This window comes from Erpetoichthys calabaricus, chromosome 8, assembly GCF_900747795.2.
Source record: "Erpetoichthys calabaricus chromosome 8, fErpCal1.3, whole genome shotgun sequence".
In the NCBI taxonomy this organism is placed as follows: domain Eukaryota; kingdom Metazoa; phylum Chordata; class Cladistia; order Polypteriformes; family Polypteridae; genus Erpetoichthys; species Erpetoichthys calabaricus.
Genome location: NC_041401.2, coordinates 124,481,439 through 124,493,875, shown reverse-complemented (window position 1 = coordinate 124,493,875; position 12,437 = coordinate 124,481,439). Strand labels below are relative to the sequence as shown.

General features: G+C 40.4%; 1 protein-coding gene across 2 annotated transcripts in view; it reads right to left on the bottom strand.

Annotated features, from left to right (window-relative positions):
* Nucleotides 1-12,437, bottom strand: part of megf6b (multiple EGF-like-domains 6b) — a 199,903-nt gene that overhangs the window by 23,729 nt on the left and 163,737 nt on the right. For both annotated transcript variants that reach the window (XM_028807434.2, XM_028807437.2), the window contains 7 exons: nt 8,524-8,655; nt 8,226-8,354; nt 6,595-6,723; nt 6,120-6,254; nt 5,889-6,023; nt 5,002-5,127; nt 4,715-4,846 (listed from right to left, as the gene is read on the bottom strand). In XM_028807434.2, the coding sequence (XP_028663267.2) occupies nt 4,715-4,846; nt 5,002-5,127; nt 5,889-6,023; nt 6,120-6,254; nt 6,595-6,723; nt 8,226-8,354; nt 8,524-8,655 (918 nt within the window). The remainder of the gene's footprint in view (nt 1-4,714; nt 4,847-5,001; nt 5,128-5,888; nt 6,024-6,119; nt 6,255-6,594; nt 6,724-8,225; nt 8,355-8,523; nt 8,656-12,437) is intronic.

Sequence of the window (12,437 nt, the reverse complement as noted above, 5' to 3'; positions counted from 1 at the left end):
ACATTTACAGACTGACTTATGATCAGCTATTGCTGACTGTTGTGACAGAGAGTGCCAGCCTGGCAAGGCAGTGCCACGGGAAAAAAGGGAAAAGTAATTGGTGGATGCAGTACACCGAATTTTTGCCTCAGGGACAGTAATGTAGGTCAATGGCCATTAGATGTCACCCATGCTCCCAATTTCAGAACTAAGTAGCCCTGACAGATTAATTTTATCTGCTGAGTCAAGCAGAGGACCTGTTTAGTGCACAATGCAGGTCGATGCTAGAGGCCTGCCTTGATCCTTAGACTCTTGTGGGAAATTATTAAGCTCTACACTGAGGCTCAGTATAGGAATGCCTGAGGATGCCAGAGGGAAGCCCCAGAAGGATTTTGAGGAAGTGTAATTGAAAGGGAACTTAAACGCCATGTCCAGAGCAGTACAGCCTTGAGCCTGGAGACGGGAGTGTTGTGTTGGCAAAGGCTAGATCTAGTAGGGAGGCAGGCTAACATGTGCTATATGAGTGACAAAGCCTTCAGCTAGACTGTGCCACAGCTTTGGAATGGCCTCCCTAAATTAGTTAGATCAACTGACTCAATTCGTTCCTTTTAAAATCAACTTCAAACTCATTTGTTCCAACAGGCCTCTAACTAACACTGACATTCTTTCCTTTTATCTCTTTTTACTGTCCAGGTGTTCAGCATGATACAGGGTATCAAGAATTATGGTATTTTTTCATGGTTTTCTTGTAACATTTTGTATTTTATTCTGGCTTATTACTTCTTCTTGGGTAACTATCTCTCTCTCACCCCTGTACCACCTAACAGCTAATGTGTGGTGAGCAAACTGGCACATAAATGGCTGCCATCACATCAACCAGATGAATGCCACACTTTGGTGGCATTTGAAGTGGTTCCCCACTGTCTATTTAAAGCACTTTGAGCAGGTTAGAAAAGCACTATATAAATGTAATTAATTATTTATTACTATTCTAATTCAGAGATTTGTATTTTTTGCATTTAACTTTTATTTGGTGTTTTATGCTTATATAATTCAGCATCAAGTATTGTTTATCTGATCTTTTTCTATGCTTTTATTCCCACTGTTCATTTAGAATTTTTATTAAGTGCTCTGAGCATGGGGAACATGCTTTATCAATAAAATGCATTATTATTATTTTTAGGCTTCTAGGTATTTGAAGGAGAGTAGGAAGAGATCATTTACAAGTGTTTGTGCTCTGCATTTTGGACTGTTGAGTTTGTGTGTCAGCCACCTCACAGGGGCCTCTAGTATAATGCCGTGCGTAGAATTCACACTAAAACATGGCGTACAGAGAAAAGTGTAAATGTGCATACCCACGAAAAACTCAGATGCACAAAACCATGTGTAAGACAACTTCCATGCACCTCTGCTCCATAAATCCTGGCCATCGTGAAATATAACGCACATGCACGCGCCTGCCGCCCCACCCAAACTCCTCCCTGAATTACGCTCCTTTGAATATTTAAATCAATATTGATAGCCCTTTAAGTTCAGCGTTTTGTGAAAAGACAATGGCAAAAGCACAGGGAAAATAGAAGAATTTCAGCAAATGTGAAGTGGAGGCAAGGAAAAATTTACTATTTGTTAGCTTAAGCAATGGTATAAGAAACAAAGGGAAGTTAATCAAGTGACACAGAGTGGCGGAGACACTAGAAAGTTTAAGTTCAGAAAGTCGCACAGTGCCTGAAATAAAAAAAGACGACTCATAGCCTACCATCTCATTGTCATATGGAAGTGTATTAGAGCACAGAGAAAAGAAAAAAAATCATGACACAGTGAAGAAAAAAAGGTTGAAATATCAATTTTAATCTGGAAATTCCCACTTTAATCTCGTAGTTTATTTTGTTATTAAAGTAGAAAGTCGTAAACTTCATCTTAAAATTGATGTTTAATTTACTAGTATTTCTCAATTCCCATTGTAACTAAAGTAGTACGTTAAATTCATCGTGTTCTATGTCTGTGAATCACTACATGCTTAAACGGGCTTTCTCTTCTTTAGAAAGAAGCACATAGGCACTGATCTCCACACAAAATACATTAAATTCATGATATTACAACACTCTGAACATTTTAGAATACTAAGATGTATACTTGATATTATTTTCATGATGAAATGCATTAAGGCATGTATTAAACACGGGGGCACAGCGGCACAGTGGTTGCGATGAGCTGGCGCCCCGTCCAGAGATTGCCCCTGCCTCCCGCCAGATGCTTGGTGTGGTGCATGCGACCCTCAATTAAATAATTTATTGCAGCAATTCCTGTCCTCCCGTTTTCTTTCTCCATGTAACCAATCACCACAATATATGCTCTGTAATAAATGTCAAAGCAGCTGTAAGCTTAGAACGCCAATTCTCCAAAACTTTTAAGAAGCATTGAAAAATCTTCGTAATACGTGTTTAATTATTCCACCCATCTATCCATCCAGGGTCGCCCCCCATAAACTTATTTCCTTATAAAATGATAAAATAGCAATAATAATACGATAAAAAAACAATGAAAATATACAATATGAAAGCATAAGTACAATATACATGTACATATTGGCTTTCCTTATGCAGTGTGTGCTATAAATATCCTCCAGGGCTAGATACTACATCTTAATAATCCTCTGTGCTTTCGACACAACCCGCTGTAGAGCTTTCCGATCAGCTGCTGTAGAGCTGTGATTCCACACTGAGATACAATGGGTTAAAATACTCTGAGTAGTGCACTGAGAGTAACAACCCTAAAGTAGCTGTGGTATTTGGAATAGCTTGGCCATTCCATGCATCATTATATTGTTACAGGTTGATTACAATCAAGTGCTTTAAATTTATAAACAATATACGGTTAATTTCAGTAAATTTGATAAAGCCCACGTCATGAATGTGAATCTAAAAAAGAAAGGAACACAGGAACAGTAGCACTGCTTTGACGCGGGGTGCTGTCAGTTTGCAAAACCAAGCGGAAAACTTGCGTATGCAATGGATTGTGCTGCCATGAGAATGTATGTCGTTTTATGCCAAGTTTAGTTTTTATACATCACGATGTGAGTGTGAAACGAGCATATGCAACATTTTTGTGCGTACCCACCGTTTATACATGAGGCCCCAGGTAGACATGTTTGTTTCTTTCATTACTTCTATTCTACTTCTTATTCCACTATTTATCCGTTTGTTATGTTAGCTTTAAATAATAAAACCTAATTTTTGTTAAAGATTGGCTCCAGCTTCCCCACGTTCCTGCCCTGGATAAGTGTGTTAAGAAAGTGGATGGGTGGCTCTGGATGGATCTTGCTGTTGACACTTTTGCTCAGGTTAAGAATGATCTACAGTGGTGTCCACCATCACAATGTGTAAAAAACACATATTTTATGTCTGCAGATTCCTTCATAATTCAGAGCCACTATCCGCACCAGGCAGTATCTTTCATATAAGCAGATGCGACATTCCATCTAAAGTCTATGACAAGTTACTCATATCTAAAGAGCCAATAAGCAGGAATCAAACATATTCAGTAACCTTGATGTATGCAATATCCTGTAATTTAGAGAAGTAAAACACACAGTTATGCTGCATATCATTTCATGAAACATATCCACGTTCACAGGATTATGGAATTGTTTAAGTCTATGATAAAACATTTTACTTCTTTTAAGTTAAAGTACACTTTATCATCCCACAAGGGGAAATTAGCTTGGTCATGTGAATTACAAGTTAATGAGAAAAACTAGCACCTAATAAAATAGAGAAAGAAAACAAGCCCAGTAACCCGGAGGAAACTCCTCAATTATGTAGAATACGCAGGCGAGTTTAATTCAATCTGTCTGAGCTGATCTGTTCAACTGTGTCTTGCAACGTGGATTTAAAGACGCCTATCAAAGGGAAACAGCAGGGACTAAAGTAATGTTTACGCTCACCTCTCATAATCCTGTTCTGGTCAACCAAATCTTTTCACTTCCCATTTTATTTTTTCAGATGGCCTCTTTGCTCTAGTGTTCCCCCCTTGTCATCTCCTCTGTCTTTTTTTCACTGCCCTCTCCTTGCCAGTGTGAATTCTCTGCACAAATCCGATTAAGCCTTAACAGCTAAATTGTTGGTTCTAATATTCATCTTATTTTGTAGCATGGAATAATATTTTCCTTTATTTTTCCACAGTGCAGAAATATCTTTCAAACTGATCAGCAGTGCTCCTGCAGTGTTGACCATGTTTGCAACTCTATTTTACTGAGTGACTTGTAAAGGACTGATCAGCAAATCACAGAACTGTTTCTTCACATCTGAGCAACATTAATATCTGCAAAGAGTCTATGGATGAGTGCTCAGAAAAATTGAGCCCCACCAGAGTTCTACATGGCCATGGAGAGAACAGAAGCTTTTAAAAATAAAAAAAAAACTGAAGATGATCTTCTTGCAGAAATGCTAATAAAAAATCTAATTACCAGATTTCAGCACACACACAATAGAAAAATAAACTCCCAGGATCAAGTTCTGATGGGAACTTTCTTTAACCCTCTTATTACAAAGAATCAAATAAGCGTCTAATGGGTTTGTGAATGATGGAAACTCAGCTGAGCACAGGTTCACTTTCACAGTTTAGCAGATCACTGCTGAAGATCACAGTGATGTTTGGAATGAAGGTCACTTTAATCAGTGGCTGTTTTTTTGTTATTCTCTCAAGAAAGTCCCCAGTCCCTCTCTCATCTACTCACTGTTCTGGCAAAGATTGCCAATGAATCCAGGGGGGCATGTGCAGCTGCCAGAAAACTTATCACAAATCCCTCCGTTCACACAAGGCAAGCAGGTCTGCAGGCATCCAATGCCCCAGTGGCCATCCAGACATTCTGTTCAGCAAAAAAAAAAAAAAATCACCACTATGGAGCTGGCTATGGAAAGCTGTCTAAAGTCACAGAGCTGGTGCTAGGGGTACTACTACTAGCAAAGATTTTAAAAAGCCACCCTCCAGTGCTGTGTACCCCTCCCATCTATCCTTACTTACCCTTCTCACAGTGCAGACCCATCCGCCCAGCTGTGCAATTGCATGCTCCGGTCACTCTGTCACAAGGAGATCCATGGCACTCACAGGAGCTCGAGCAGTTTAGACCAAAGTGCCCCGGAGGGCATACTATAGATCAGAATGGAGAAGACAGTCACTACAACATCTCAGGGGTTTAAGGGGGAAGTTCTGAGATGCTGAAAACTAAATTCGGGGGTGTAAGGATCTGAATAACAATCAAATTAAAAAAAGCCAGAACCATGAAAAATATGATGGCAGCACCATAAGGGACACCACCATATGTAATAGGATTGAGTGTGGCAATAAAGGCTGGGAAAGAGTCCAGACTGAAGAAGGTGACAAGTTGGTAATGTGTCATGGAACACTAGAGGCACTAAACTAAGGGGACTATGACCCAGGAGGTCCGGGGCAAAGCTAACAGGGGACTAAGCAAAAACCAGTAATGGCAATTTTGGAATAACAAAAAGGAGTAGGCATTTAGAAAGAAACTCATTAACAGCAAATCCCTGCCTTCCTGACTGCTTCTAATTGTGCACAGCTGCAAATCGCCATGCGCCTAATGGCTTCCAGGCGGGCAGAGAGCCGTGACTGCTAGCCCTGCATTCTGTAAAAAGTATTCATGTTATTTCCTGTAATGTACCCCAGAGAAATTAAAGGAAAAAATAAAGCCCCCCTGACTGAATATTTCCAAGTCTGCATCTCAACAGCGGCAGCACACACTTGGCAAGAGAGCCTATATTTAAGATGCCCACAAATTAGATAAGGGCAGTGCCATTCTAGAGCAAGAAGGTACACTCCCTGCCAATCCAATAAATATGACCAAATCAAAATGGGGGTTTGTACCACTGTTGTTCTCTAATGAAACCAACCTTCAGCACAATCTTTGCCATGATAACCAGCAGGACACTGCCTTCTGCACTCTCCAGTCACATGATCACATGGCACCCCCGATGGACAACTACATTTGCTTCTACAGCCAGTTCCATAGGAGCCACTGCTACACTCTATGGGTGCATAAGACAAAAGTAAAGTTAAGATTACAAACTGAAAATGGCTGGTCAGAATGCCAAGGATGAGACATGTTGGCCGGGAATGCCCACCTTTCTGACAGGTTGCTCCCTGGTAACCAGGTTTACAGATGCAGCTGCCATCTCTGCGATTGCATTCCTGAGTGTGTTGTGGCACACACTGGCACTCCTCTGAGCAGCCGGCTCCAAATGCCCATTTTGGACATGCTACAAGAGACAAAACGTAGTAAAGGAAAAATTAGACATTTATGTTGAGAAAACGAAAGAAGGAGAAGCAAAACAGAAGGAAAAGTGAGAAGGGCTGATCATCGCAGAGAGGTGATCTTTGTACTCTCTTGATCTGCAAAAAGGAGACAGAGCTTGCTGCAACCAGTGGATCAGGTTGGCTTCAATAGAATAAACTGTACCACCCCATCTGGCCTTCTCATTAGTGTCATGAAAATAAATGGGAACGTAGGAGAAGTGTATGCTGGTCACCCTGCTGAGACCAATGAGAACAGAAATGAGGTTACCAAAGGCTTGGGTGTGAGAGCAAATGATGACTTACGCAAGTGACAGAAACGCCCATAGAGTCCCGGGTCGCACAGACAGGCTCCATATGTACGGTGGCAGCGTCCATTGTTTGCGCAGTTACATTTTTTATTACAGTGCTTTCCAAAGAATCCTTTGGGGCAGCCTAACAAGGGAAGGAACAGCAGACAAAGTGTTAGTAACGCCTGCAGCCAGTTGATACTTACTGTATATGTTCCTCAGTCTATACATTCAACCCCAATCTGAAGGCACCCTTCTTCTCCGTCACCCACTTTTATCTTGTATCGGTGACACTTAATTTTGTTAGCAGTGTTTGAATCTACCTTTACCTACCAGGACGTAACCTTCTGGTCAATCCAAAAGAACAGCTTTCATTTTATACTTGGACAAACCTTGATCACCATGTTTTACTGTATCGTCTAGAGCAGGGGTGGGCAGATTCAGTCCTGGAGGGCCGCAGTGGCTGCAGGTTTTTGTTCCAACCCAGTTGCTTAATTAAAAACCAGTCCTTGTCAATTATTTAATTGCATGGCTTGCTAGTGCTTTAACTCTGCCATCTCAGGTCATTCTCATATCCTAGATTTATTTTCTTTTCTAAGGATATCATCCAAATGATTTGAAGTCTAAAACAGATGAGTAATTCTCAGTGCTTCACTTTTTTCTCTTCACTTTCCTTCCAAGTATTTAATTAAATAGTGCGTGATAAATACACACAGGTGTAAATGAAAACAAGCTAAATGGAGAAATGCTGGTCTCTTTTGTCATTTGCCTCTTATTGCTAATTAGGAGCAATTAAAACCAAGAATACAGCTGTTTAAGACTAAAATAAGCAATAAGGGTTCAAAATCTTAACGAGCGAGACAACTAAAGTGAAGCTGAAGTGTTACTTGAGGAATAAGTGCTTCTTATTAAGCAATTGGGTTGGAGCAAAAACCTGCAGCCACTGCGGCCTTCCAGGACTGAATCTGCCCACCCCTGGTCTAGAGAATGTTCTTGGCATTCAAGGTACTGCTCTAAATTGGTTTTGTTCAAATACTTTATGAAAGGTTTTCTTCAGTTAAATTGGGTGAGTTTTTATCTTCCCACACTCAACTAAAATATGGGATCCCACAAGGTTCTATACTTGGGCCAATTCTGTTTTTGTTATACATGCTTCCTCTTGGCTCTACTTTTCATAAGCATAATGCATCTTTCTGCTGTTTTGCAGATGACACCCAAATTTATCTAATACATCACTTAGAAACAACTCCCTGGGGCTTTTGGCTTGCTTGGATGATGTAAAGAGATGGATGCTGTCAAATGTTCTTGACTTAAATCAAAGTAAAACTGAGATTGTGCTGTCCAGTTCATCCAGCATGTCTGGTACGCCTATCACTAAACTAGGCTCACTAGCAAAAACATTGCAAGACATTTACAAAATGTTTGGGTGTTATCCTACATTGGATTGTAAGTTGCTTCTTCCAGTTCAAAAATCAGTCAAGAATTAGCATACAGGCTCAAAAGTCTGCATCATAAATAGAAAAGCAGAATCAGCATTTGGAGTTCTGAGTGGCTTGACCGGCTTTGTGACTGGAGTTCATGCAGTGAAGCACTCGGCAAATGTAGCAGTCAACCCAAGTGTGGATGTGCAGATCAAAATATACTCACCATCCTCACAGACTTCTCCACTCACACCAGGGGGGCAGCGACAGCGTCCGGAGATGGGGTCACACATAGCCCCGTTCTTACACTTGCAGGTAAAGCTGCAGTTCCTGCCAAAGGTTCCCTCAGGGCAAGCTTAGTGGAAGCAAGTGTGGGGTGGGGGGCAGAAACAAATGACATTTTGAATTGGATTGTTCAACAAGCTGACAAACACTGGTGAGCAAAAAGCCTACATCTGTGCTTCAGACAAGAAGCAATAAATCCCACCATCTTATCTTGGCAGTTGAGAAAAAAAAAGACTTACTTTGGTTGCAGATTACACCAGTCCAGCCATCAGGACAGTCACAGCCATCCTTCTGAGGGTTGCACCTCCCACCATTGGAGCAGTCCTCACAGGTCAAGCTGCAGTCAGGGCCAAACGTGTCATCCAAACACACTAAAAAACACAAAGGACGCTTTGATGAGCAGCTTTCTTCCCCACTAAACATTACACATCATCACTTGTGAGCTCACTGGCAGCGGGACTCTTTGAAGTCGCAGCAGGTGGGAGTACAGCTAGCAGGACAGATGCAGGACCCAGGTGCTTGTGTCTAAGGTTGTGAGAATTTTTAAATACATTGAGACCATTAAAACATACACATAACGAATTTTCTGTATATTACTCTACAGGGACATAAACTTCAAATTCAGAAAACCAGGGAGGACAGGTGTTCATATGCATAAAGCAATTGAACACGTGTATTCTACTCGAATTTTTAAAAGGAGACCCCTTTAGAGACTCTAAAAACAAAATGGACAGAACTTTATGATAATCTGCCTCATGCTACACTATGTTTTAAAAAAAGATGGGTTGTTATTTTTTAATGAGCTTCATTGAGAAAAACAGGTAATGCCCTATGCTCATTTGCAATCTTGTTTTGAAAGTGGCAGCTCATATAAGGTATTTTTATTTAAATATTTTACAAATAACATAACAGTCTCAAACCAACCTATCTAAGTCAGTGTCACGGTGACCAGAGACACTGAGCACAAGGCAAAAAACACCCAGGACAGGATGCCAGTCCACTGCGGGACACTCTCACAGAAGGCAAATTTTAAAAAGTCAGTCAACTTAACACTAATGGCTGTGAGGAAATGGAGGACAAACTGTAGAAAACCCAAACAGACATGGAGGGAACTCCATAACGACAATGGCTAGGCACCAAAATCAAACCCAAGATGCTGGATCAGTGAGGCAGGCGTGCTAACAACTGCTTGCATAACTTAATTTTTATTTCCATACAACATAATGGAGCTCAATATCAGTTCAGATTGTTATAAGCAAGAAATTCTTAATCGTGTATTTGGTTCTTGCTAACTTTTGCTCTCATTACTGGTAGATTGTAGTCACTGAAAACACAAGAACACTGAGTACTTTCATTCAACAAATCATTCAGCAGAAGTGTGTCAAGAAACGCAACCAAGGCTCCTTTCTACCTAACAGCTATCCATCCATCCATCCACTTTCTAACCCGCTGAATCCGAACACAGGGTCACGGGGGTCTGCTGGAGCCAATCCCAGCCAACACAGGGCACAAGGCAGGAAACAATCCTGGGCAGGGTGCCAACCCACTGCAGGACACACACAAACACACCAAGCACACACTAGGGCCAATTTAGAATCGCCAATCCACCTAACCTGCATGTCTTTGGACTGTGGGAGGAAACCGGAGCGCCCGGAGGAAACCCACGCAGACACGGGGAGAACATGCAAACTCCACGCAGGGAGGACCCGGGAAGCGAACCCGGGTCTCCTAACTGCGAGGCAGCAGCGCTACCACTGCGCCACCGTGCTGCCCCCTAACAGCTATATAACTGGAAAATGCCTTAATGTGACTGTGACTGCCTAGTCAGAAGTTTTCTTTCTTTTTAAATGTGTAGCCATTCTGTGTATGTTCAAACCATACTGTGTATATATTGTATATTTATTTATATCTTTATGCATTTATTTAAAGAGCTTCTGTAAAAAGCCAGATTTCCCACTGGGGACAAAGAAAGAAAGAAGTCAGTAAGTACATTCATTCGTTCGTTTGTTTGTTTGTTCGGTCTATCTATAAGTAACTTGTCCAAGGTGCTATTGTCTACATTGTGGAGCAGCATATGCAGCTGTGCTGCCCCTTCTATCATTCTTCTTGATGACAATTTGTACCTCCAGCTAGCTCATCTCCATCTTAACTGTGGAATATTATTTGTGCCAAAATTATATACAATCCAACATGATAACTACACTGTAACGCAATGCATATGCACATCATGCATTTAATTCTGGCAAGGGTTTATTACATCATAATTAAAAACGTATCAACCAAATTATCAACTTCTTTTCACTACAGACACAATTTTTATGTCAGTTTAAAGTACAATGCAAAAGAGTATTGTCTTTAAATTCATGTCCATTGATCATGTGTCATAACTAAAAGTAAAGCAAACATATTGCATTTCGCTTAGCAGATATTCTGAGTGTATTGCATTTTGCTTCAAGGCCACGCATTAATCATGCCAAAACTGAAGGACCAATCAAATGACCAATCAGTGACAAAAGGTGGAGAAAGGAGCATCAACATTTGGGGTAAGAGGTGGTCCACTTGTTAACATTTCTATGTTTTGGTGGCAAGAATTAGTATTGTCATTGTGAAGTGCTTAACCAAAGTATGGTTTAGGTCTCAATGAAAACCTGTACTGATATGATAAGCTATTTAAATTATGTGTGTATGCCTGCCTTATATCCTATGTTTTATTGCTCTTTAATTAATATTGTTTTTATCAGTATGCTGCTACTGGAGTATGTGAATTTCCCCTTGTGGATTAATAAAGTATCTATCTATCTATCTATCTATCTATCTATCTATCTATCTATCTATCTATCTATCTATCTATCTATCCATTCCATTCCGATACATCAAGACGTTTAGCAATAGCCTATTATGATTTGGCCAATAGCTTGTTACCATACATTTTTTGAATGAATTTTTAAACAAAACTGAAGAGGTGCTGCTATCAATGCAGACCCGTGCGCCAGCCTGCCTCAAATGCCTCTCAGACAAGCACAAATGTAACATTGGTGGGCATAAATGATCCAATGGCTGCCAACGTCTATAACAACAGAAAATATAAAAGACTCCAAAAAAGATGTAAAGTGGGATGTATTAAACATTTCTGTATTTACTTGGTACTGCAATCACTGCCACCTAAAGAGCCGTGTTATGAACTGTTGGAAGTGCTGCTTGTCCATAAATGAAATTGGGCAAAGGAACGAATATCCAGAGCAAAGAGAAAAGTTACAAGCAGCTCGCTGGAGATGGAAGAGGTGAAGATCCAGAGTGAGGACTAATGTAAGGTAGAAAGGTTTCAGACCTAGGCTGACTTCATATAATGAGAAATGCTTGATTGCTTCCATATAAGTTGTTTCAACTGTTATATCTTATGGCAAGTTATGGTGATCTCAGGTACTGTGATATTTGGGTACTGCGGCAAACCACCTTACACCACTTATTTCAGACGCTATTTGAATGCTGGATGGGTTTCATCAGACTGGATGGAAAAAGTAGGAGGCGGACTGGAGATTTTTGTGAATGTGCAGTGATGGAAAAGGGAGCATGGTATAATTAAAACTAAATGTGCGATCAAGACATTGAATTGCACACTGAATTCCTTCATGTCACTGCCCAGAGAAAGTAAGTTAAATCATACTGGCTGACTCAGCAACAGAAATCATTCATTCTGTACCAACGTCTTTTTGATGAATAATTCTTAATCATATTCTTAATTCTTAATCATTCTTAATTCAAAGAAGGAATCAAGGCCTATTAGACCTGTTCCTTTCATGTACAGTGCTCTACCCAAATATTAATGCTATTAAATACGAGGGATGTTCAAAAAATTTCCGCACTTTTTTTGTAACTATTTATTTTAAAACAAATTACATCACTTTTCTATATAGTCACCTTTGTTTGTGATACAATTTTCCCAGCATCATACCAACTTTTTAATGCCCAATTACTACTCCTCCCGCCTTCACCATTTCCAATGAAAATATAAAAGTGTGGAAACTTTTTGAACGTCCCTCATATAAACCTGTGGCACAATCCGAGCAGGTCTGACCTCGTCTTACTGGCACCTACAAGCTTGTATTGACAGTAGCAGCTTTCTGTTATCCAAATCAGACGTTTTTCTGTGTGT